Source organism: Beta vulgaris, chromosome 6 (genome assembly GCF_026745355.1).
Source record: "Beta vulgaris subsp. vulgaris cultivar EL10 chromosome 6, EL10.2, whole genome shotgun sequence".
Taxonomy (NCBI): Eukaryota; Viridiplantae; Streptophyta; class Magnoliopsida; order Caryophyllales; family Amaranthaceae; genus Beta; species Beta vulgaris.
This window is the reverse complement of record NC_079207.1, coordinates 15,982,905-16,010,251: the sequence shown is the minus strand read 5'-3', so window position 1 is coordinate 16,010,251 and position 27,347 is coordinate 15,982,905. Positions and strand designations below refer to the sequence as shown.

The 27,347-nt window shown below is 37.9% G+C and overlaps 1 protein-coding gene and 1 non-coding gene across 2 annotated transcripts; one reads left to right on the top strand and one right to left on the bottom strand.

Annotated features, from left to right (window-relative positions):
• Positions 1–3,293: 3,293 nt before the first annotated feature.
• Positions 3,294–3,400, bottom strand: LOC125499197 (small nucleolar RNA R71). The gene has a single exon (XR_007275914.1). It is a non-coding gene; the product is annotated as a small nucleolar RNA R71 (small nucleolar RNA).
• Positions 3,401–7,283: 3,883 nt separating this feature from the next.
• On the top strand, positions 7,284–7,960 carry LOC130591772 (uncharacterized). The gene is made up of 2 exons (XM_057395684.1): positions 7,284–7,388; positions 7,502–7,960. Exons 1-2 carry the CDS (start codon positions 7,284–7,286, stop codon positions 7,958–7,960), a joined length of 564 nt encoding a protein of 187 aa, XP_057251667.1.
• The last annotated feature ends 19,387 nt before the right edge of the window (positions 7,961–27,347 follow it).

Genomic DNA, 27,347 nt, shown 5'->3' with positions numbered 1-27,347 from the left:
CATCTCGTAACTCAAACAACACCACCACCACCACACACCCTTCTCTCTCAGTCGTTCTCAAACACCGACGCCACCGCCACCACCAAACGCCTCGTTCTCTCGTTACTCAAACACCACCACCACACACCCTCCTCTCTCTGTCGTTCTCAAACACTAACGCCACCGTCGCCGCCTCTGCCATCGCCAACGCAAAGCTACATCCTCCACAAAACCCTAACCACAAACCGCCAACGCCACCAACGGCCGCGTCCTAGTTTCGACTTCAACGAAGCCCAGATCTACTTGCCGTCGAAATAAGTGATTTGTTTTTCGTTTTTAGTTGATTTTGTTAAGTTTGGTGGCGATTATTATCCTGTAATTTTATATTATTCTAGATCTAGGTTTAATTTCGTTTAATTTTTGTTTTTTCGTTTCTTATTTTTCTGTTAATTAGTTTTTTTCTTTGTAATTTTAGATTTGGTTAATTACTTGTTTTTTCATTTATGTAATTTATATACTTTATGTTTTGTAATAAATTGCTATTTTTTTTAGTTTAAATTCGTTTGTATAATTTTGTTGGAATTATGAATTGTGGTTGTTGGAATCATTGTATTTTGTGTTTTCGTTTTGTTTTGCTGGATTTTTGTTGGAATCGTTGTTGTAAAAGTTGCTGCTGCAACTTTTTTTTTTATTTTTCATAAAACAAAGAATCTGATGCGATCATTCTTGAAAACCGCATCAAATTATCTTTTTCTGATGCAGTTTTAGACCGCATCACAAAACATCAGTAAGCTGCTGCGACCCCACCTGATGTGGACCAAAACCGCATCAGAAAGGCCAATTTTGACCGCATCAAGTGGGGGTTTTTCCCACTAGTGATAACTTGAGGAGGAAGAAAAATAACCAAACCAAGAAAAGAGGGAAGAACACGCCAGCAAGGAGGCGGAGCGTCAGCAGGTGGCAGCCGCGGTGATCGGCAGACGACCGACGAAGTTGCAACAGCCGGCGAGGAAAGGAGTGCCGAAGAGGAAGAGAGGGGAAAAATAAGGGGAGGCCGAAAATCTTGGGGAAAATGAGGGGAGAGAAAATAAAGTTGTGTGAAAAAAGTCGGGTTTAAGGGATTTTTATTGTTTCCTCTTATGGGCTTAGGAAATGATGATTAGGTTCAAATAGAGTTTAATAATTGATGAAATTAGTGTTTGGGTTTCATGATGAGTCATATTAATATAGGCATTTCATGATGCATTTAGGTTGCATTTTAGGATCATTTAGTTGCATTATTAGTCCATAATTGCACATAGTTACTTAAGTTGAGAAGATATTACTCTTTTGTGTGTTTTCGGTGTTTTTGATAGTTTTCAGGTATTGAGAACACAATTGGAGTATTATTGGACAAGCTTAAGCATGAGAAGCATCTAGGAAGGAGCTAAGTCAAATGAGAAGTCCAAAGGGCATCTTCAAGTCGGATTGCAACCCAAACATAGCGGAAACGTATTAAAAGAAGTATGGAAATTGAGTCGTGTGCACTCTTTTGATCATAACTTATCATCCAGAGATCGGAATTCAGTGATTCCAGTGGGGTTGGAAACTAGACTTGAAGAGCTTTCCAAGGTATATTACACGCCCCGATACGACTTCTAGTTTGGGAGATATGTCTTTGCAAGTTGACGCTGTTTTGCAGCCCGAAAATCCGCGGCCGCGGATTATTCCGGGTTTCCTAGTCGATAAGGCTTTATCTTTTGACGAATTAGACTCTATTTTTCTAGTTGTTTTAGGAAATAGAAAGGTATAAAGACTCAAGGGAATATTATTATTTCCTATCTTATTTTCTATTTGTTTTCCGTCATTAATTCATAAAAGATTTTTTTCTTTTTCTCAATTATTGAAGAACCCTAGTTTTGCTTTTTCCCATTTACATTGAATTTTCAATAAAGCTTTGATTTTTGCAAGATTGGTTCTACAATTGGTATTATTTCTCTTCTTTCTATTCTATTCAATCCTTTATTATAATTCATGTTTGCTTATTTAATTATGAATATGTTTTCTCCAATTATGATTGAGTAGTCTATTTCTAGGGTTTAGGGGGATCCATGATCAATTAGGAAGGGATGTTTATTAAAGTATTGATTTTTATTGATGCATGTTGATTCCTATTGAATGTTTTTATGTCTATTCAATCCAATTTGGCCAGATTTGATTGTTATAGTGTTGCAATATTAGGTTATGCGCCGAGAGGTATAAACTTGATATTAAGGCTAGTTTCAATAGGTAGAATTGGTGTTAATAAATTGCGAGAGCCTGTTAATATCGTTCTATGCTTGATTTAGACTTGAGAGAGCGAATCAATCTGTTTAACTGCATTATTAATTGTTGATTTTAGTGTTTCATCCCGAAATATTGATCATTGGTGAACCTATGCCCTAGACTTTTTATATTGATAATTCTTGATATAGTTATAGTTTAGTTTAGTATAATTACACACAAACACTCGTTCCTATACTCTAGATTTGACTGACAATTAGGAAAAGAACACTGTTTCTCTGTGGATTCGACCCTACTTCCCTGACTACTATTTGTTAGAGGACTTAGGATTACTTTTGATAAGGTGATACGACTTTAGCCTGTCAAAATTTGGCGCCGTTGCCGGGGAAACGGTTTTGTTCCATTTTCTTTAATTGTTTTAGAGTCTAGATTATATACTCTCGTCTCAGAGAACACTTGTTCTTTGGGACAAAATCTCTTAATTGTTTGTTCTTTAGTTCTTCTATGCGCAGGAGTTTGAGTTCAGATTGCCTACAATTTGATCCTGAAATCGAAAGATCCTTTCATAGACAGAAGAACTTTTCCAGACAGTTGCGAGATAATCCAAGGGAAGATAATCCTTTGGATTCTGACTCTGATTCTACCAGCATTGTCTCTGTTCGCTTCACCAGAACAGAGATGGCTCGAAGCTTACTGATTTTTCCCAACCCTCTTTGGCTGAACTTCCCAGAAGCAATCAAATGCCTGAAATCGAAGCTGTAAATTTCGAGATCAAACCTGCATTGCTAAACATGATCGAAAGAAAACAATTTGGTGGTGGACCTAATGAAGACCCCAATCTTCATTATCAAGATTTCTGCCAATATTGCTCTACCATTAAGCAGCAGGGAGTGACACAAGATCAGATTCGGGAGATTCTTTTCCCATTTTCACTTCGAGACAAGGCAAAGATGTGGTACAATGGGATTAATCGAGCCACTCTTGGGATCACTGATTGGAATACCTTGGCTCTAGCTTTCTACAGAAAGTACTACCCTCCAGAGAAGACTGCTAGGTTGCGTAGTCAGATTACAAACTTCACCCAAGGGACTGATGAGTCTTTACATGAGGCATGGGAAAGATTTAAAGATCTTCAGAGAGAATGTCCCCATCATGGTCTACAAAAATGGTTCCTAGTTCAAGGATTCTACAATGGTTTGGGGAACAACTCGAGACTTATCCTTGACTCTGCAGCAAATGGGAGATTCATGAAACTGGAAATTGATGCTGCCCATGATTTGATCGAGGAGATGGCTATCCACAACTCTCAATATGGTAATCCTCGAGGACTAGCTAACAAGGGTGGAAAGCATGAGATAGATTCTATATCCTTATTAGCTGCACAGATGAATGCCATCAGCAATAAACTTGACAATATGCAGCTCTCCTCTCCTGCAAGTGTTGCTGCTTTGGGTACTACCTCCGAGATTATGTGTGATAATTGTGGCATAGTTGGACATTGGGCACAAGAGTGTCGGAGTTCTCTCGAACAAGTTAATGCTTTTCAAGCATATCGGCCGAACAACCCATACTCCAACACATACAATCCAGGATTGAGAAATCATCCTAACTTGTCTTACAAGAGCACTAATGTCCTGAATCCTCCTGCACCACAACCACAAGCACAACAATTGAACCAAGTACTACCAACACCTCCCAACACCCTCCTGGTTTCTCTAGACCACCTTTCAATCCATCTCAACAAGCACCTCCTGCCGATCCAATGATGGTTGAGATGAGAAACATGATGCTACAAATGCAAAAGGATCGACAAGCTGATAAGGCACAAATTGAGTCCATTCTTGCTCACAATAAGATGTTGGAGAATCAGTTGGCACAATTGGCTACTTCGAACTCTACTCGCCAACAAGGTGCTCTTCCAGCACAACCTGTTCAGCCTACAGATTCGGCAAATGCCATCACTCTCCGAAGTGGTTCTCACTATAATGGACCACCCATGCCTATTGATGATACTTTGAGTGTGAAAATGATAGGAACAGGTCCCAGCTGAAGCTAAAAATGACAAGGAGAACTCTAAGCAGCCACTGAACATGAAGAGACCAATGAAGCCAAAAAGCCTGCTATTGAGGTTCCTCCTATCAAACTTCCTTTCCCCAATCGTCACCTCAAGAGTAAGCTGGACAAGCAATTTGGTAAGTTTTTGGAAGTCGTCAAGAATCTTCAGGTAACAGTTCCTTTCACGGAATTAATTACTCAAGTGCCTGCTTATGCTAAATTTATGAAAGATATCTTGACTAGGAAAAGGGCTTTTAACGAGGTGGAGACAGTTGCTTTTACTGAAGAATGTAGTGCCATTTTACAAAATAAATCTCCACCAAAATTAAAAGACCCTGGTAGTTTCTCTATACCTTGTCACATTGGTAGTTTGTTCATTGATAAAGCTTTATGTGATTTGGGGGCTAGTGTGAGTGTTATGCCATTGTCTGTTTCCTCAAAATTGAAATGGGAAGTTTGAAAGTTACCAATATTACTCTACAAATGGCCGACCGTTCTGTTAAATACCCCCTAGGTATTTTAGAGGATGTACCTGTTAGAGTAGGTAAATTTTTTATTCCCGTGGACTTTGTTGTACTTGATATGGAGGAAGATAGGCAAATTCCAATCATTTTGGGTAGGCCATTCCTTCATACTGCTGGTGCTGTCATTGATGTGAAAAATGGTAAGCTTACACTATCTGTTGGAGATGATGAGGTCACTTTTAATCTGAGCACTGCTTTGAAAAGTCCTATGCTAGAGGAAAAGTGCTATAGTATTGATGTGGTTGATTTAATTTGCCATGATAACATGCCCCAAGCTCTCTATGGAGATCCCTTGGAGGCGGTACTTTGTCTTGATTCTTCCACAGGTGATGGCAGTATATGGAGCGATGAAGTAGATGCTATTGAGAGGATGCTAGCAAGTGAAGAATCTGACCTTCATGGATGCCAACAGGTAAAGAGGTTTGATCGATCTGTGTGCAATGTTGAGGTAAAGAAACCCGAACTTAAACCTCTCCCCTCTCATTTGAAGTATGTCTTTTTAGATAGCAAGAGTTAGATCCTGTAATTGTCAGTGCTGCACTCGACGATAGCCAACTTTCCAAACTTCTAGTTGTTCTGAAAAATCAAAGAAGGCTATAGGGTACAGTATTGATGATTTGAAGGGTATTAGCCCCGATTTTTTGATGCAAGGATACACCTGAGGATGACCATAAGCCATGCATTCAACCACAGAAGATTGAACCCAAACATGCAGGAAGTGGTCAAGAAAGAGGTGATGAAACTACTCGATGCAGGTATTATCTACCCTATTGCTGACTCTAAGTGGGTAAGTCCTGTCCAAGTAGTACCGAAAAAAGGTGGCATGACTGTTGTGAAAAATGAAAAGAATGAGTTAATCCCTACTAGAACTGTGACTGGATGGCGTATGTGTATAGACTATAGGAGACTCAACATGGCCACTAAAAAGGACCACTTCCCTCTACCTTTTATTGACCAAATGCTTGAACGGTTGGCTTGTCATAAATACTTTTGCTATTTGGATGGGTATTCAGGTTTCTTCCAAATTCCCATTCATCCTGATGATCAAGAAAAGACCACATTCACATGCCCTTATGGCACTTTTGCATATCGTAGAATGCCCTTTGGTTTGTGTAATGCCCCTGCCACCTTTCAACGCTGCATGATGAGTATCTTTTCTGAGTTCATCGAGTCTATCATGGAAGTCTTTATGGATGATTTTAGTGTGTATGGTTCACGTTCGATACATGCTTAGTTAATCTCACTAAAGTCCTGAAAAGATGTGAAGAGTGTCATTTGGTCTTAAACTGGGAAAAGTGTCATTTCATGGTGACTGAAGGAGTCGTCTTAGGCCATATTGTTTCTGATAGGGGCATCCAAGTTGATCGAGCTAAGGTCCAAGTGATTGAGCAATTACCCCCACCAGCTAATGTTAAAGGGGTACGAAGCTTCCTTGGTCATGCGGGATTTTATCGCCGTTTTATCAAGGATTTTTCGAAAATTGCTAAACCACTGACCCAACTCCTTCTTAAGGATGCTCCATTTGTTTTTACTGATGAGTGTCTTGAGTCTTTTGACAGGATCAAGCAAGCTTTAATAACTGCACCTATTATCCGCTCTCCCGATTGGGAACTCCCTTCGAGATAATGTGTGACGCAGTGATTATGCGGTTGGAGCAGTACTTGGTCAACGTAAGGATAAGGTCTTGCATGCAATCTACTACGCTAGCAAGACATTGGACGAGGCTCAAGTCAACTATGCTACTACAGAAAAGGAGCTTTTGGCTATTGTCTATGCTTTAGAGAAGTTCAGATCTTATCTGATTGGCTCTAAAGTATTATCTACACGATCATGCTGCTTTGAAGTACCTTCTCTCTAAGAAGGAAGCAAGCCTCGGCTCATTCGCTGGATTCTCTTACTCCAAGAGTTCGACATAGAAATTCGTGATAAGAAGGGCGCAGAGAACGTAGTCGCAGACCACCTGTCAAGGATCAGGCATGAAGATGGTATGAACTCAACTCCTATAGATGATTCTTTTCCTGACGATCATTTATATGCAGTCACAGCACAGATTCCTTGGTTTGCCGACTACGCCAATTACTTGGTAGGCGGTGTGATACCTCCTGATATGTCTTACCAACAGAAGAAAAGGTTCCTCCATGATGTAAATTCTACTTTTGGGATGACCTCACTTGTTTCGTGAATGTTCAGATGGTCTTTTTCGAAAATGTGTACCTGAATGGGAGGTCAATGGAGTCCTGAATCGTGCCATAACTCACCGTATGGAGGGCATCATGGCCCTTCCAGGACTGTTGCAAAGCTCCATGAGTCGGGTTTCTTTTGGCCGACAATGTTCAAGGATGCACAGTCTTTCATCGTGTCCTGTGACGCTTGCCAGAGGACCGGCAATATTTCGCGAAGGCATGAGATGCCCCAAACCGGTATTCTAGAAGTTGAAATTTCGATGTTTGGGGTATTGACTTTATGGGACCTTCCCCTCCTCCAATGGAAATTGCTACATATTGGTTTGCTGTGGATTATGTCTCTAAGTGGGTTGAAGCCGTGGCATCTCCTACTAATGATTCTAAGGTAGTCATAGCTTTGTTCAAGAAGATCATATTTCCGAGGTTTGGGTCCCACGAGCTGTGATTAGTGATGGAGGCTCCCATTTTCATGAACGACATTTAGACAACCTTTTGAAGAAATATGGAGTCTACCATCGTACTGGATTAGCATACCATCCTCAAACAAGTGGGCAAGTAGAGGTTTCAAATCGCGAAATTAAGTCTATACTTGAGAAGGTAGTTGCAAGGTCTAGGAAGGATTGGAGCACGAAGTTAGATGACACACTCTGGGCTTATAGAACTGCATTCAAGACACCTATTGGTACTTCACCGTATAGGCTTGTGTATGGAAAAGCGTGCCACCTCCCCGTTGAACTAGAATATAAAGCTTTTTGGGCGATCAAGGAGCTTAATATGGATCAAAAGCTTGCGGGGGAGAAACGTCTTCTACAACTCAATGAGCTTGATGAGTTTCGGTTGCTAGCGTATGATAGTGCACGAGTCTACAGGAGAAAACCAAGAAGTGGCATGACAAAAAGATCCTCCCTCGGGAGTTCACGATTGGAGATAAGGTTTTACTCTATAACTCTAGGCTAAAAATCTTTCCTGGAAAGTTAAAGTCTAGATGGTCAGGCCCTTTCACAGTTACCAGAGTGAACATGTTCGGTTCTGTCGAGATTATGAACGAAAAAGGCGAACGTTTCAAGGTGAATGGTCAACGTCTGAAGTTGTACTATGAAGGCGCTCCTGTGGGTTTAGTTGAGGTACTCTACCTCCAAACACCTACCTCTACTAGTCATTGAAAAGAGGTAAACGGTCGTGCGGGACCTGCATAAACCAGCGCTATTCGGGAGGCAACCCGAATCTCTAACTCTTCTTTTTCCTTTTACTCCTCATTTATCTAAACAAAAGAAAAGAACAAAAATATTTGCATATTGAATTCACTTGAATTCAATTTATTTTTCAATTTTTGTGTGTTTTGAATTCACTTGAATTCGTTTATTAATTTTTAGTTTAGTTAGTTTCTTTTCGTAGTTTCTTTTCGTTTTGTATTCACTTGAATTCCATCTTCATTTATTTTTTTAATTAGACTAACCATGCTAACAAGTGTTATTTAGTGGTTTTGGTGTGCTCATTTCGACCCTAGGTGCAAGCACGAGGTTCCACATGAGCCCGCGGTGTAGAACCCGCGCCCGCGGCCAGCAACACCCTTCACAACACCAAACACTATCCACCCGCGGTGTAGAACCCGCGCCCGCAGGACTCCAATCTCGCCTACAGCCCCCCATCTCCCACTTCTGTCCGCCCGCGGGATTACTCCCGCGCCCGCGGGATTTCGCGACTCCTCTACCCCCTTCGACTACCCCGCGCCCCACACCAGAAACCCGCGCCCGCATCAACCATCCCCCGCCTCCCCACCAATTCTGTCCGCCCGCGGGTTTTAACCCGCGCCCGCGGGATCTCCCAACTCCCTACAGCCCGCGCCCCCCCCCCGAAATCCCGCGCCCGCAGCCACCATCCCCCATTCCCTAGCCCATAACTTCTGTCCGCCCGCGGGATTACTCCCGCGCCCGCGGGATTTCGAGGTCCTCTACCCCAAACCACGTCCCCCAACCCAAATTAAACAAATAAAAAAAAAAAAAAAAAAAAAAAAAAAACAAAACTACCACAAACACGACCCCACCCCTCAAACTCTCTCAACCCAGTCGTCCCCTCGCACCGACCTCCTGCACCGTCACCGGCGTCGTCCGACCCCCCCGACTCGCCGGCGACGCCCCCTCCTCGCAACCACACGGCCCCACTCACCCTAGCCCCCTCCGACCAGCCTCGCGCGCCGGGCGCCGCGAATCCGCTCGACCCGCCGGCGCCGCCACCCAGCACCGACTCCCCCTACAAAAACCTCTTCCCCCTTCTTCCACTCCCATTATCTTCAAACCCTAACCTTTCACATTGAATTAGGGTTTCTTCTTGAAGGTGCTTTGAAATTTCAATTGGGAATCTTGGTCACATATTTGGATCTTCTCAATCAATCGTGTATTTCACGTGGTAGTAAGTTTTCAATTTGTTCACTTAAATTTTGACAGGCTAAAGTCGTATCACCTTATCAAAAGTAATCCTAAGTCCTCTAACAAATAGTAGTCAGGGAAGTAGGGTCGAATCCACAGAGAAACAGTGTTCTTTTCCTAATTGTCAGTCAAATCTAGAGTATAGGAACGAGTGTTTGTGTGTAATTATACTAAACTAAACTATAACTAATTCAAGAATTATCAATAATAAAAAGTCTAGGGCATAGGTTCACCAATGATCAATATTTCGGGATGAAACACTAAAATCAACAATTAATAATGCAGTTAAACAGATTGATTCGCTCTCTCAAGTCTAAATCAAGCATAGAACGATATTAACAGGCTCTCGCAATTTATTAACACCAATTCTACCTATTGAAACTAGCCTTAATATCAAGTTTATACCTCTCGGCGCATAACCTAATATTGCAACACTATAACAATCAAATCTGGCCAAATTGGATTGAATAGACATAAAAATTCAATAGGAATCAACATGCATCAATAAAAATCAATACTTTAACTAAACATCCCTTCCTAATTGATCATGGATCCCCCTAAACCCTAGAAATAGACTACTCAATCATAATTGGAGAAAACATATTCATAATTAAATAAGCAAACATGAATTGATAATAAAGGATTGAATAGAAATACGCAAAGAAGAGAAATAATACCAATTGTAGAACCAATCTTGCAAAAATCAAAGCTTGTATTGAAAATTCAATGTAAAATGGAGAAAAAGCAAAACTAGGGTTCTTCAATAATTGAAAGAAAAAGAAAAAAATCTTTTATGAATTAATGACGGGAAAACCAAATAGAAAATAAGATAGGAAATAATAATATTCCCTTGAGTCTTTATACCTTTCTATTTCCTAAAACAACTAGAAAAATAGAGTCTAATTCGTCAAAAGATAAAGCCTTATCCGACTAGGAAACCCGGAATAATCCGCGGCCGCGGATTTTCGGGCTGCAAAACAGCGTCAACTTGCAAAGATCATATCTCCCAAACTAGAAGTCGTATCGGGGCGTGTAATATACCGTTGGAAAGCTCTTCAAGTCTAGTTTCCAACCCCACTGGAATCACTGAATTCCGATCTCTGGATGATAAGTTATGATCAAAAGAGTGCACACGACTCAATTTCCATACTTCTTTTAATACGTTTCCGCTATGTTTGGGTTGCAATCCGACTTGAAGATGCCCTTTGGACTTCTCATTTGACTTAGCTCCTTCCTAGATGCTTCTCATGCTTAAGCTTGTCCAATAATACTCCAATTGTGTTCTCAATACCTGAAAACTATCAAAAACACGAAAAACACACAAAAGAGTAATATCTTCTCAACTTAAGTAACTATGTGCAATTAGGACTAATAATGCAACTAAATGATCCTAAAATGCAACCTAAATGCATCATGAAATGCCTATATTAATATGACTCATCAAACTCCCCCAAGCTAAACTGTTGCTTGTCCTCAAGCAATCAAACAATAGACACGGGAGAAAATGATAACCTACAATATGGGACTAAAACAGGGTCAAGCACACAATCCAAAACACGAGAGATATCAATCCTACATGAACCAAGCATCGAGTATCAATGAAACAAAGCCGCATAGCACGTCATGTGACCAATCAACTCAACAATCTTACCACAGACCCTTTCCCCAAGCTGGACTTAACAACACCTGACAGACCTCACTATAGGTATGTGAACTAATATCTTCTTGTGTTTAGGGCTAAAATCAATGAAACTCAACGATCTCAACCTATATATATCAACTCAGAAGAAGCATTACTCTTTAACTTTGACCTTTTGACTCACTTTCAACACGAAAAATGTAACACACAAAGATCAAGAGGACTTTCAAGGGTTGTAATGAGGCTAGGGTTAAGGGTATGGATCATATTTTGGAAAATGTGGTGGAAAAGCCAAGAAGGGGAGCAAATATCAATGTAAAACGGCCTAACAAGGCATTCATCACAATTCATATAACACCATCATTAATCCACAATATCTTTCATGCATAGTAACCCATATATAATATTTTCACTTTTCTTTCAAAATATGTTCACTTTCTTTGTTCTTTCATTTCTTTTTCTTCACTCTTTTTCATATTGCCAAAATCTCTTTGAACCAAATTCGAATTCGATGATAAAGCTCATTAATAACACTTTCCTTCAACATAACCATGCATTAACTACATCCATGTAATACAGTATGACCAAAACTAACACTTGCTCCCCCAAGCTAGGCTTGGGACAATAATCAAATGAGGTTAAGGGTTGTAATATGGGTGAAAGTAGCAAGCAAGGGTCAAGAAAGCTCAGCGGGGCTAGAGACGGGAAATATGTGAACAAAAAGAACTCTGGAGCTAAAATCGTGAAATGAACGCCTCAATCATATCAAATAGTGTACACAATCAAGTATCAAGGATGTACCAGGTCAAAATCAAGATCAATACATCAACTGAGGAACTAATCACTCATGAAAGAACATAACTGACAGAGATTCGTCAGTTTATTAGGCACAGAAGCTCACATGGGTCAATTTTTGTCTGCACAGTAAAGTTAAAGCCAGCCAGAGAGATCAAACAGTCTTACCACAGCCAATCAATCGTATCACAATTATGCTATGAAGAATCATGAAACCACTGTACAACAAAGCTGTAGAGCTGTAGTAGAGATATCCACAAAATTCTCGAAGGTGTGCCAACAATAGTCCCATAGATGAAAACTATAATGAAATGAGCTAGCTAAAATGCAACTATGATGCAACTAAGAAAGCAGTACATTTTTTTGGTTACACGTAAAATCCTATTCCTAATGAACAGGCAAAAGCGTGTAACAACTACAAAGCAATAAAAACTACACTAGAAAGCAGTAAAGGATAGAATATCCCTCCCCCAAGCTAAATACAGCACAGTGTCTCACTGTGCAAAAAGTAAGGAAAGGGAAAAAGAAAAGCTCACGCAACGGGAGCTTCGTCCATTGAGGATGGCTCAGGAGTAGTGTCGACGCCAGAAGCGATGGGGCCAGAAGCATCTAACGGCCGACGTAGATACGGACCTCGGCACGAAGGTCCTCCATATGACGCTCCACAGTCTCGAGACGAGATAAGATCGTCGTCTGAAAGGATGCAAAAGAACTCATGAAGCGACTGAAACGGGCTTCCATGCTCTCAGGAGACATAGTAGTGCTGGACGAGGGGTCCTCAGAGACTGGAGGTGGAGGGGCTTCAAGTGAGGGAGAGATGACAGATGCTGGGGCGGATAATGCAACACACTGCAGGCATGGGAATGTCCCCTGAACCTTGCCGCCTACCTCTATAGTTTCAGAGATAGCACGGGGATTCCACAGCCAAACACTAGAATCTTGAGGATGATCATTTGGTAGAATATCGTAGATGATGCGCTTTTCTGTGGAATGACAAGGCTTAACAAACCATAGATACCTGTTCTTAGCTTGGTGGACGAGCCATCCATATCGATCCATAGCAGTGGTGTTAAGGAGGTTGGTGGAGGAGGAAGGCACTTTAGAGGCTTTTCACATACCTAATTAAGAGTACTTTACTAATCCAAAAAGTGTTTTAGGCTTTTCAAATAATTTTCAAAGCATGCCTAGACAAAATATTTTAACTTCTTTAAATCATTAAAATAAGTCCTTTGACTTTCAAATAGTCAACCTTGGAAGAAATAAATCATTTAAATACCAAAATATATTCAAATATAAATAACTATACATTAAAATATATTTATATATTCATAAATTTAAGGAGGATTACATGGTGAGACAGTTGCAGGGGAAGGGAAAGGGAAGGGAGTACGGGACTGAGAGGGAGGCGAAGGAGGTTGCGAGGGAGGGGGTTGTTAGGGGTAGTGGTGTAGTGTGGGGAAAGGGTAAGGGGTGGAGGAGGGGTAGCTAGGGTTAGGGTTAGGATATTAGATTAGGGATTAGGGGTAAATTTAGGTTAGATAATTAGGGTTAGAGGGGGGGGGGGTCAGGGGTTAATAACTAACGGAGTTTAACGTCGTTAGTCATTAAGGGTAAGTGAACGTATTTTTTGAAAAGTGGGGGGTATATGGTGAATTTCAAAAGTTGAAAGGGTATATGGTGCAAAAAAATATTTGTCAGGGGTAAGTGGTCAAATAACTGAATATTTATTTGTCGTCATGTGCGTCTTAATTATCAAAATCGAGTTTCCTTTTTCCACACTTCACAAAGAGAACCGCAAGATTATCAATTCTTTGAGGAAAATCCTTCCCCCTTGAGAGTTCATCAAATGACCCAAATCTCCACCTGTGCCTCACCGCCCACCCTGTCTCTCTAGCCACCCAACTCCCCGACTCACCCTCCTCATGGGCTGCAATCTCACATGGGCCAGTCCCCCCCCCCCTTCAGTTTTGTCACTCCCTCCTTGGCCCAGCCCACAAGTCACTCCTCTCAATTCACCCTTGTGTTGTTGCTCCCCCATTTGTCTTCAGCCCAACATGATATTGCCACGGCCCACTCTTCCCCCATACGCCCATCTTCTCCACATGCCCATCCTTCCCCTACTTATTCCCCGATAACTCCAAAAAGCTCCCCTGGGCCTAATAATCCCATAGTTCACCATATGCTCACTCACGGGCTCAACATTATTGTCAAACCCAACAGCAAGTATTCCACCAATTTCCTCACGATCACCGCATCTAGTGTTTCTCCCATCTCAAAGAACCCAGTGAGTGCTCTTCGTGACCAAAATTAGAAAAATGCAATGTTGAATGAATATAGCGTTCTAATTGTTGATAAGACATGGGAACTAGCACTAGTAGAATAAATACTATTTGTTGCGGTGATATTGCTGCGGTTTTACCTATACGCAGCAATATAACACGTAAAAAGAAAAAAAAAAGAAATTGACAATATTGCTGCGGTTCCTACCCAAAACCGCAGCAATAGATAGTAACGAGACAAATTTTCAAATTTAATAAACTACTTTGACGAGCTATATTGCTGCGGTTTTATAAAGAAACCGCAGCAATACATTAAAATATTAATATGTTAATATATTGCTGCGGTTTCTATAAATTAACCGCAGCAATATAGAGGCCCATTATTATATAAGGCCTAACGAAGACGGCACCCTCTCACTAAACCCTAAAAAAACCGTGCCCCTCTCTCTCCTCTCACTCACACGCGGTTCCTCCCTCTTCCTCTCACGCCGTTTCATTCTCATCTCCTATCTCTCTCTCTTCACTTTCTCCTTCCTCTCTCACCAACACCAACGCTCTCATCTCCTTCTCCTTCTCCAACTCCCTCACTCAATTCCTTCTCACCTGAGCCCTCCATCGTCGTCGTCAAAGAGCAGCGAATATACAAAGTCGAAAAGTAACGAAGACGAAAAGAAGGCTCGCAACTGATTCAATCCTCGTAATCCCTCCATCGTCGCCGTTGTTGTCGCCTTCGACCCGCCGGTTACCAACCAAATATACGAGCAGCAGCGAAGAAGCAAAGACGAAAAGCAGACTCGCAACTTGTCAGCCCTCCATCGTCGGCGTCGCTAAACCCTCCATCGTCGCCGCCTTTGCTTCATCACCGGAACTCGGTTAGATTTCATTCGTTGCTCAAAAGTTCGCCAGATTTCAAGTACTCGTTTTGGGTCGCCGTTGGTTGTGTTCCTCCAATTTGTTGGTTGTGTTCGTTGTTTTAGAATTTCTACTGTTATTATGTACAATTTGTAAATTTTTCAGATTTGTTGGTTGTGTTCGTTGTTTTCGAATTTCTACTGTTATTATGTACAATTTGTCAATTTTTCTGATTTGTTGGTTGTGTTTGTTGTTTTCGAATTTCTACTGTTATTATGTATAATTTGTCAATTTTTCAGATTTGTTGGTTGTGTTCGTTGTTTTCGAATTTCTACTGTTATTATGTACAATTTGTCAAGTTGTAAGTGTTTTTTTTTCATTTTACTTTTTAATTTATTGTATTATTTATGTAACTAGTTTTTTTTATCCTTATATATTAATAATATTCATATCATTTCATTTTCAATTCATATGCAAATTTTGTGGATAGTGGATTTGTTTGTTACCGGATTTTTATTTTCCAAATGTGATTGCAAAATGAAAAAAAAAAAAAATTTTTTTTTGGTTACCAGGACCTATTGCTGCGGTTTCGAGCCCAGAACCGCAGCAATATTACCTTTTTATACAAAAAAAGGTAATATTGCTGCGGTTTCTGGCCCATAACCGCAGCAATATTACCTTTCAGGGCCTTATTATTTCACCACAATTTTTAATATTGCTGCGGTTTGGTCGTTAAAACCGCAACAATATTTCTTTATATTGCTGCGGTTTAAAACCGCAGCAATATTATTAATACCTATTGCTGCGCCCTTAATTGCTACGCGCCCTAATCCGCAGCAATAGAGCACTTTTTAAACGCAGCAAGTAGCCTTTATTCTACTAGTGTAGTGCCAAAACCGCCTAAAATCAATGTTATCTGGTCTATGTGGATTTTTCGTCATAAGCGTAAATCTGATGAATCTTTTGACCAGCATAAAGCCCATCTTGTAGGTGATGAGAAAACACAACTGCCAGGTGTTGATTGTGATGAAACGTTTATCCCAATTGTTAAACCAGCTACTATAAGAGCAGTTCTTAGTCTTTTGCTATATCCAAATCCTAGCCTATTCATGAGATGAATGTCAAGAATGCTTTTCTCCATGGTCAGCTCAATGAAATAGTAGTTTATACGCATCAACCAGTTGGTTTTCGTGATAAGCATTATCCTGATCATGTTTGTTTGTTGAAGAAATTTCTATATGGCTTAAATCAGGCTTTAAGGGCCAGATATCAACAGTTTGCATATTTCGTTGCTTCCATTGGATTCACACATAGCAAATTTGATCATTCTTTGTGATTCTATAAACAGGGCTCTAACATGGCTTACATTCTGTTATATTTGGATGACATCCTTCTCACTGCTTCCTCTGATTGCCTACGTCAGTCCATAATAATGTCTCTCTTGGGTTTTGAATTGCAATGAAGAATCGTGGTCCAATGAGTTTATTTTTGGGTATTACGGTCATGAAACATGCGCATGGCATGTTCTTCTCTCAAAAATAATATGCTATCAAGATCGTTGCAAGGGCTGGCATGTCAAATTACAATCCTTCTCCTACTCCAGTTGACACTCATTCTAAACTAAGTGCCACCCGAGATGCTCATTATGAGGATCCTACTACTTAATGTCGTCTTGCAGGTGCACTTCTGTATCTTACATTCACTCGTCCTAGCATTCCGTATGCAGTGCAACAAGTGTCTTCATATGCATGATCCTCACCATGAGCATATGACTGCTCTTAAGCGTATCTTGCGCTACTTCCCGGCATGAGCGAATCTACTAAGAACAAGGGGTAGCATATGCTCTAAAAAAATTGAAAACAATTTGGCTAGGAGAAAAAAATAGAACCCCGCAAAATTATACCGATGCACTCTGATTGCCGTAGTGGTAGGATGACTTTACTAGAGACTGTGTTTTGAAGTCTCAGGTTCGATTCCAAGTTATGTATTTTTGTTTGTTTTCTTTTCTCTTTTTTCCTTTTTTCTTTTTTCCCATATGCTCTAATCTTTTCCATCTTCCATAATTACACTCAGCTTTTAATTTAAATAATACTTCATATTACAACAAATTTTATTCTAATTATAGTTGTCTTTTATTATATTGTAAACACATCACACAAATCAACGTTAAGTTTTTCATTAATTCGTTTTTCTTACTTGTAGTTCTTTAGACTTACATTATATAAGGGAGAGAAAATTTGTCGACTTTAAAAGGCTCAGATACGATAGAATAGTTCGGTAGAGATTTTACGGGAATAACTTTCTCATAATGTAAGTCTAAAGAATATATTATTATGAACCATAAAATAATATAGTGTCATATTTTTAAAAAGGTTATAAATGTAGTTTAACGTGAATTATGTTATAGAATTATAAACCGTTATTTGGATAGTTATGTTATACTACCCCTGATTGAAAGTCCTGGCTACGCCACTGTAACACTCCTAGGTATTCAGGAGCCTATTAGTAGATATTATCCTCTTTGGGTCTAGCCCGTAAGGTTTGATTTGGTGTAGAATCGAAGTTCTACCCAAAAGGCCATTACTAGGTTGAGCTGTCCACCTCTTAATAGAGAAGGTTTCGTTCTCCTCAACTTTCAATGTGGGATAGCCAAGATCATAGGCACCTTCATATTGTACCTATGTCTATGGGGTTCCTATAAGTCATATTTCAAATTGGAACCGAAGGCCTTGGGTACCAATGTCCGATTTCAAATTAGTACCCTAGTCCTTGGGGTACCAAGTTCTAATTTCAAATTAGTACCCTAGTCCTTAGGGTACCAAAGTCTGATTTCAAATTGGTAGGCTCCTGTTTATATCTTGTTTGATTTCAAAGAGGACAATATCTACTAGTAGGCTCCGGAACACCTAGGAGTGTTACAGCCATTGCCTCCATGGTACTTTGGATTTTGGTTTGCATATGTACAAGTCTTCTCCATCTAAGCTTCTCTCATATACAGATGCAGACTGGGGAGGTTGTGTTGAACGTTCTACATCCGATTATTATGTGTTTCTTAGTGACAATTTGATTTTGCGGACCTCTAAACATCAGCCTACCCTCTCTGTTGAAGTTGAGTATAGAGGCGTTGCTAATGTTGTGTCTGACTCTTGCTGGCTTTGAAATTTGCTTTTGGAATTACAATGTCCTATTCACCAAGCTACCCTTCTCTCTACTGTGATAATGTGAAAGCGATCTATTTTATCAGGGAACCCTGTTCAGCATCAACGCATAAAATACATTGAATTGGACATTCATTTCGTCCGCAAAAAGGTTGCTAGAGGCGAAGTTCGCGTTCTCCATGTTCCGTCTCGATACCAGATTGTTGATATTTTTATCAAAGGTTTTCCACGCATTTTATTTGATGATTTTCAGGACATTCTCAGCATCTGTTCTCCTCCCGCTTCGACTGCGGGGGTATGCTAGAATATATGTGTGTGTGTATATATATATATAATATATATATATATTATATATATATATAATATATATATATTTGTAATCTTTGTATTACCATCTTACCCTTTGTAAACTCAATATTATATAGTTGTTTGTAATTAATGAAAGAGGGCTCGATCATAATCTTTCAGATTCCCTTATCCCTTTCTAATCTCAAAACCTGACCTGCAAATATCAAACTAGATACTATATGGGTTGACATTTGAACATGGTCATTTTTCTTACCATGATAAAAAAAAATAGCTTACCAACTTATATGAGGTTTGCTCATCCCCCCCCCCCAAGAAGAAAAAAATTTCTAGTAGTCTAGTGATTAGAGCAAGTTGGGTAGATTGTCATAGTTGGGCTTGTGCACTAATGGTGGACTATAAGAGTGAAAGTACTTAAATCATAGTACATGTCTTGATGTAAGCCTGTAATTTTTTATGGGATCCCACACGTTTATAATGTTAAAAGTTGTATATGTTGTTAATTAACCTTCTCATGTCATTATCTAAATTTCTCGTATAATCCTAATATTTAACTTTCTCAACATGTCATGCAAATTGCATACAAGATGTTTTAAAGTATTTCTCTTGATTTTCTTTAGAAAAAAACTCAATGTTTCTCCACACCATGCTTTCTCTTCTTCTCACTCTTGTTTCCGCACTCCACAGACCACCACCACAAAACACAAACACAAGGTTTTAGTTATATGTCATTTTGGTAAGTATTTATGTCATTTAAATTTGTCAAATGTTCAAATTTTGTGTCTTTCTGAATTCTGAATATTTGTTGGTTGAATTACTATGATTTCTTGTATAGCTACTTAACTGGGACACTAATCCTAATATTAAAATCAAAAGTGCGAAAATAATTCCAAGATTTTGATTTTCACGATCATTAAGGGTGCGTTCTGTTCAACTTAAAAAATTAAGTTTCAGGTCCAATAAGTTCAGATAAGTTCAGATAAGTTCAGATAAGTTGCAATAAGGTCTAATAAGTGCAATAAGTTCCAATAAGGTCTAATAATGTCCAATAAGTTCCAATCAGGTGCAATAAGTTCCAATCAGGTGCAATAAGTTCCAATAAGGTCTAATAAGGTCCAGTAAGTTCCAATCAGGTCTAATAAGGTCCAATAAGGTCCAAATAGTCAATGTTTAATAAACATTTGTATTATTGTCCACTATTTTGTTATTCATAATTTCATATCACTATTAGCGGATTATGTTATTATTAGAATTTTAATTAAAGTACCACAATGATTATATAGTATTATACTTGTATTAGTGTCTATTATTTTATTATTTATTTGTATTATATCTATTATTTTATTATTTATTTGTATTATGTCTATTATTTTATTATTCATATTACTATTAGCTGATTATGTTATTATTAGAATTTTTTATTAAAGTACCACAATGTATAGTATTATACTTGTATTATTGTCTATTATTTGATTATTCATATTGTTATTATTGAATAATATTATAATCATGGTCAAATAATTAAGGTTAACAATAATAATAATAATTATTATAATTACAATATTTTGCTCAGCTTAGATTAGTAACTACTAGTATTTTATAAAATTAATTTTTGATTTTTTCTACTAGTGTTTTATAAAATTAAAACAACACTATTAGATATATTAGTGATGAAAGTTATGTATAGGAAAATATATAAATAGTAATTTTTTGTTAAATTAATTATCATAAGAGATAATTAATAATCATTATTTTTTAAAGGACGAATTATAATAATTATTATTCCATAAAATATTTTGAGGGGTAGTATTTGCATTAGTGGTAATATTTATGTTATTCATGGTCAATGTTTTTGTCTAATAAGGTCAAATAAGTTTCAATCAGGTTCAATAAGGTCTAATAAGTTTCAATCAGGTCCAATAAGGTCTAATAAGTTTCAATCAGGGTCAATAAGTTCCAATAAGGTCAATCAGGTTCAATCAGGTCCAATAAGTTCTAATCAGGTTCAATCAGGTCCAATAAGTTGAATCAGGTCCAATCAGGTCCAATCAGGTTTAATAAGTTCCAATAAGTTCAGTTCAGGTTCAATAAGTTCAGTTCAGATAAGTTCCAATAAGTTCAGATCCAATAAGTTGAATAGAACGCACCCTAAGTATTTACACATGCTATACATTTTTGTTTGAGCTAAGATGCAAGTTACTTGTACATAAGGCGGGCCTAAGGCAAAAGCCCGTTGGACAATTGGACAGCTGACATTTCACTATCGAACGTGGGCCTATGAGGTGCAGTAGGAATCCCGGCACTCCTAGATAGTCAATAATGATATCTTTTTGGTGTTGTTTTTTTTAATATAAAAAAAGATTTTTTAACAAGAATAATAAAAACTTTTACCCGTTCTTTCGCAATAATACAAACTTTTGATTATTTTTTAATAATACAAACTTTTTACAAAATTTCTCAAGTAGGACAATATCAGTTGTTAACTTGTAGGAGGTAACCAGCTGAGGTGGTTCAGGTGGGTGGGGGATTGGGGGAGGAGGGAGAAAGAAGAAAGATCATTTTGTAATATTTTTAACTTGTTTTACCGGTTACAAGTCAACTTGACCTATTGAAGGAATTTTGATGTAAAATTTGTATTATTAAAAAATAATTAAAAGTTTGTATTATTGCAAGAGAACAGACAAAAGTTTGTATTATTATAGTTAAAAATTCTAAAAAGAAATTTTTTTAGTATTACCTCTATTGTTTATTTGTTGCAGTCAAGTTGTTTAACAAGCAATTCTAAAATCAAGATACGCAAGGTAAATAAACAAATTAAATTAAAAAAACTTTGAAAGTATACCACATGGGAGGTTGGTTTGATGAAAATAAATCCTTGACGGTGTTAAAAAAATAGGCGTAGTAGAATCGAAATAATTGGTACCACACCTCATGAAATAACAACTCTATCTTATTGTTACTTGTTTTCATATCGCAATTATTCGTATGAAAGGAATAAATAACTAGAGGCCCTAAATTTTTAGGTTCTTATATTTAACTCCCTTTGTTTCTTTATAATATATATATATACTTTCTTAATTAATTAGACAGATTTGTTTTGATACACATGTCATTTTATACATTTTTTTTAAAAAATGCAAATCTTCAAACTTTTTGTTCAATCAAACCCTAGTCATTTAATATACTTTGTAATTACTTTTCTTTTCTCAATCTTACCTTTTCTTTTCCTGTTGGACTAAACTCATACTCCCTCCATCCCTAAATAGAGTTTCCATTTTTTCATTTATGTTTGTCCCATAGATTTTTCATATCCTTATTTGGTAATGGACATACCAATAAAAATATAATTTTGCTTTCAATTTTTATATCACTTACTTCTCCATATGACCCACACTATCTCTTCTTATTAAACCACTCATAAAAGTCTATCAATTTTTATATTTAATTATGATTTAATACAAAAGGGCTTGTTCTCTTCGCATAAAACAGTTGAACTGAACTGAATTGAGCTGAACTGAAGTGAATCAAACTGAATTGAATTGAACTAAACTGAATTGAACTGAAATGAATGGTGATATGTGAGAGTAAAAGTATTATCTAAAGTTGAACTGAATTGGATTGAACTAAAGTGAACTGAAAATAAGATGGGAGAAACGTCCTAAGCTTCTAAATATGATTTGTTCTTAATACTTGTGTTCAAAAAATGTGTAATATATTTGGTAACGGAGAAAGTATGTTTGAGTGTCAAGTAGATCAAGAAAGAAATAGAAGGCGTCAAATTAGATGGGGCCCATTATCTATGCGCAATTCTGCATCCTTTGGGCCCCTTCCCTATGTGCTGCTTTGCTCCATCCTTGTCTTGCCACGCTTTCATTCAAACATTTGATGATCAGGAGGGTAGGGGACCTCTTTGAATTACCATGATATTTATTGAAAGCGATGTATAATTTTGGTTCTCAAATTTTGTCACTATTAAATGCCTGCGAGTCCATAAGTCTATCAATCCCCACTCTTAACTTATTAGTTACTACTCATATGATCCTGTACGTACGTCATTGCTGCCTTGCTACTCGATTCGTCTCTTCAACTTGTAAAATGCCATTTACATTTAGAGAGTGGAGTTTTAATAAATGTGTTATGATCCTATGATTCTGATGATGATAAACACAAATAAAAATGAGATCATGAATTCTCTCTATATATATAATAATGATGTTGATTAGTCCAAGCAATTCTTAAAAACTCGAGATTGAAGAGTTCATGTTGAAAAGTTATTATTCTCAAGTTTAAGAATAGCTAATTTTTTCTTGTAGAAAAGTTGTAAAAGTAATCATCTTAACAATATCAGATTATGCTCTATTAATAAAGTTATTTACTATGAATGTAATTATTTTAAATATTAATTACTATTAGAGTTAGTAGTATGATTGTTTATAATGAGAATATTCTTAATAAATAATTTTCAAAAAAAGGACAGTTTTTCAAAAATAGTTTTTTATGGAAAATATCTTATTCAAATAACATATCATCTAAGTAAATATCTTATCCTTTTGAAAGGATAGATTTTAAAAGGATGATATAGTATTTGATAAAGATTATTCCTACTATTAGGAGATACAATTCAATCTTAATTGATTTGAATATATCTCTAAACAATGAAGTTTTGACCATAAAAGTTTTACGCTATAAAACACGTCTCTTATTAGACAAAAGACACGGTTTTCCATTATATGAATCAGAGCTTTACAAGATAAAACCGCAGAATCAGCATCACATAGCATATTACAGTGTTATCGACATTGCCAAGTGAATTACTTAGGAAAAATCCTATCATGTACCAGCTTGATTAAGAAGCGTTCTTTTGATGATAATATTTCTGTAATTTTCATAATTATAGAGAGTGTTGGGTTGGGTACATGAGTTTGTATTTGATTCAACGTAGCAACACTTATAGTTAAGTGTTGGGGATCACTACTAGAGTTAGTAGTGGGGACTTATACCTTGAGTGAGGTATTAGGGGAATTCGCTATTAGTGGATTTTGTGGACGTAGATCTTGAAGTAGAGATTAAACCACGTTAAAACTCTTTTGTGTCCCCATTGCGATTTATTATCCGCTTATGCAGTGTGTTTTAACTCAATCTCGAAATCTTTCAGTTGAAACACAGTGTATGTTACAGTGTTGTACCTTTGAAAATTCAAATTTTTGCAAGATTAATTTTAACCAAATTGATCTCATTATATGTAATTAATATGTTGCGATCTAACTATTGACCGTAACAGTTTTACGCTATAAAAACACATCTCTTATTATACAAAAGACGCGATCTTCCATTCTATTAATCAGAGCTTTACAAGATAAAACCGCGAAATCACTGTCACAGAGCATAGAACAGTGTTACAGACATTGCCAAGTGAATTAGCTAGGAAAAATCGTATCCTCTATCTGCTTGATTAAGAAGCGTTCTTTTAAGGATAGTATTTCTGTAATTTTCATAATTATAGAGAGAGTTTTGGGTTGACTACATGAGTTTGTACTGCCCCACCTCTCACCTTAAACGGCTTCCACGCTTTAGAAGAGCATGCTTCATTGATTTTTCTTGAAAGATATTCAAGGCAAATGATGAAATGATAAGGGGATAGGGGTCCCCTTGGCGGATATGGAGGTAGTAGTCATACAATTCATGACGAGGTTAATTGTATTATTTGTGAAATTATACATTTTAAGGCAGTGTTTTATGAAAGGCCATTCAATTATATTATAGGCCTTTTCTAAATCCAGCTTAAGGGCCAAAAGACCATTTCCCCCCTCTTTTTCTTCATGGAATGTAAAATTTCAGAAGCAATGATCACATTAACTTCCGAACCCCTACCCGGTATAAAACTATTTTGATTCGGGGATATAATATCATGCATATGAGGTCTTATGCGCTGGACAAGGATTTTTGTTATAATTTTATAAGTAGTATTCACCAAACTAATAGGCCTAAAATTTTGGACTTTTAAAGGATTTTCGGTTTCGGGGATTAAGGTAATTAGGGTCTTGTTAAGGTCTGGGTGAAAGTCATGGTTTTTTAAAAAGTATAATAGTCCTCTTTAACAAGATCCCAAAAATGTTGAAAATTCTTTGCTTGAAAGTCGTCTTTCCCTGGAGCTTTGGTGCTATCAATTGAGAAGATGGCATCCTTGGTTTCATCTATGGAGGGAATTTTGCCACTGTTAATTAATTGTAAAGAGGTTATGTTTTGAGGCATATCATGATCATTCAAGTTAAAGAGATCTTTATAATAATCGAGGAAGGTCCCCTCTATGTCAGATTATGATACCAGATTATGACCAACAATGTCTTTTATCATATTAATTCTATTAGTTTTCCACTTAAGGACAGTAGACAAGTGAAAGAAGTGGGTGGTCCTATCCCCTTCAAGAATCCAATTTGTTCGAGCTCGAGTATGCCAGAAGCACTCTTCCTAGTCCATAACTAAGGTGGGGTAATTGTTTAACTAGGCTTCCAGGTCAAAAAGGAATGGATTTTGGGGGTCATATTGAAGCGCGGTCTGGACTCCACTCAAACGGGCTATCAACTTTCGTTTTTTTCTTTGTGATATTGCAATTTAAATCCACCCACTCTTGGATATCTTTACTAAGGTTATAAAGTTTGGGGGAAAAAGCTTGATTTCTTTCAGTCCATTTTATGTTCACCCATAGGTCAAACCCTGGCTCAGAAATCCAAAAAGGTTCGAACTTAAAATGCCGAGATTTTTGGGCATGGTTTACTGGTTTTAGGGTAAGAAGAATAGGATTGTGGTCATAAGTAAGTCTAGGTAAGTTGTTATTGGGTAATCTAAGATCCCACTAGGAGAAGCCCAACATCTATCCAGCCGTTAAAAAATGGATTTTGATTTCCTTTTATTAAACCAGGTAAATTTATTCTCAATAAAATCTAAGTCTTTTAAGTTACATTTCTCCATTTTCTTTCTATAAAGCCTCATTTTATATTCCTTTGGCTTATTACCCCCAATTTTCTCATGGGCATAAGTAATCTCGTTAAAATCACCGAGGACTAACCACGATAATTGGACTGAATTTGCGAATGATTTGAGGTTTCTCCACATTGCTACTCTATCAATATGTTTTGTGTTTGCATATATTACGGAAATAATAAAAGGGGGCTCGTTACTAACCTGAATAACGCGGTGGACTGCACGGGACTCGTTAGAGATTGTTCTAAAGGAGTGGAGACCCTTATCCAAAGAATAAGGATTCCACCCGAATACCTTACTAGATCAATGGTTTCAAAAGGGTTGAACAGCAAGCTTTCAACAATTCCATCAATGTTCTTCCGACCGACTTTAGTTTCCGTCAAAATGACCATCATTGGGTCGTGGTCCCGAATGAGTTGGTTGATACTACGGCGAAAACATGATCTCGCCACGCCTCTAGCGTTCCACAATAGAATGGACATTTTTGGTAGGGTGGCATTGACAGGATCTCTTCCGTCACCGCTTGTGGCGTATGGTTCGAGAGAGACACCATTCTTTGAGCGAGGCTGCTGTAAATTAGTTTCGAATTGATCTTGATTATTACCCCAACATTCTTCCCTCGGTTTTCGAATAGCCCCATGCACACTTAAAGGTCATTTGGTTGCATGGTTTGTGAGACGTATTCACTTGACATTGTCGGTTGGCGCTTTGGGCTTGCACCATAAGCCAGTTGTTTGTAATTGATAATGCCTTTCTTTCCCGTGGAAGAACGGGTGAGGGGTCGCACAAGAACTCTAATAGTCATACATGGCACCAAGTTGAATGTGAAATCCTTCAATAGGTTGTTGGTCCACCATTGGGGGAGGACTTCGATCACTTTTCAGAATCCTCCCACATCCGAAAAGCTCGGGACGTGGGTAGGGATTAGGCTCATCGGATCTTCCGGCCAGATCATTGGCAAATTATTCGGGAACTAGGTGGGATTTCAAGAGGATGTCCCTCAATAGCCAATGACTGACTCAGCACCACTCACCTATCATATCTGGGTTAAAGAAGCTGAACTTGTTAAGCCAGACTTCCGGGATTGTCATACAAATTTTTGTTCTTGTGGTTATGGTAGTTGCTGATGAGAGTATAACATGAATTGGTTTCGGGTGGGTACAGGAGGCATTATGAAGCCCCTGTTGAAGGTTGAGTCGGCTAGATAACGAGGAAGATCCTTCTCTTTTGATGGAAAAGGTAAGGCCATGGTTGTTTTCCTATTGACGACGATTTATAGGAAGGTTCAGTTTGTTTTGGAAGGAGAGGGGAATATTTGAAAGAGAGAAGTTGAAATTAGGTTGGGGTGAGAGGTTTTTTTGAGGGGGAAAGGGTTATGGTTACTCTTTAGTATTCTGTAAACCTGGAAAAGCTTTGTTAGAAATCTTGGATGAGGGATTTGGGTCAGAGTTATAGGAGATGTGATAGGGCGACGACCTAATTTCTTTTCCCATGCAGCTAGAGTCTTCAGTATCTGCTAACATTAAGAAATTATTTTTTAAACCCACGTGAAAGGAGTTTTTTTTTCTTCCTCCTTCCGAGATTTCCAGCGTTACCCTTGTTGGTTGAGATTTTTTATTTGTTTTTTGGAGTACTGTCCAATTTGTAACTTTTTGGCCTTTTGAATTTATGGTAACAATTTTTTAAGGTTTTTTCGGCTTGGGTCCAATGTTTTACCCATTGGTTTCAGTGGCTTTGTGGTACGCAAAGTATTGTCCCTCAGACACAGTTTATGATCACTACAAAAATAAATCAATTTAGCAACAGTAAAAAATTGTTGCTATTCATGATAAATTTGTTGCTAACTCGAGTTAGCAACAAATTGGAAACAAAAAATAGTTGTTGCTAAAAGGCTTGTTTCCATATGAT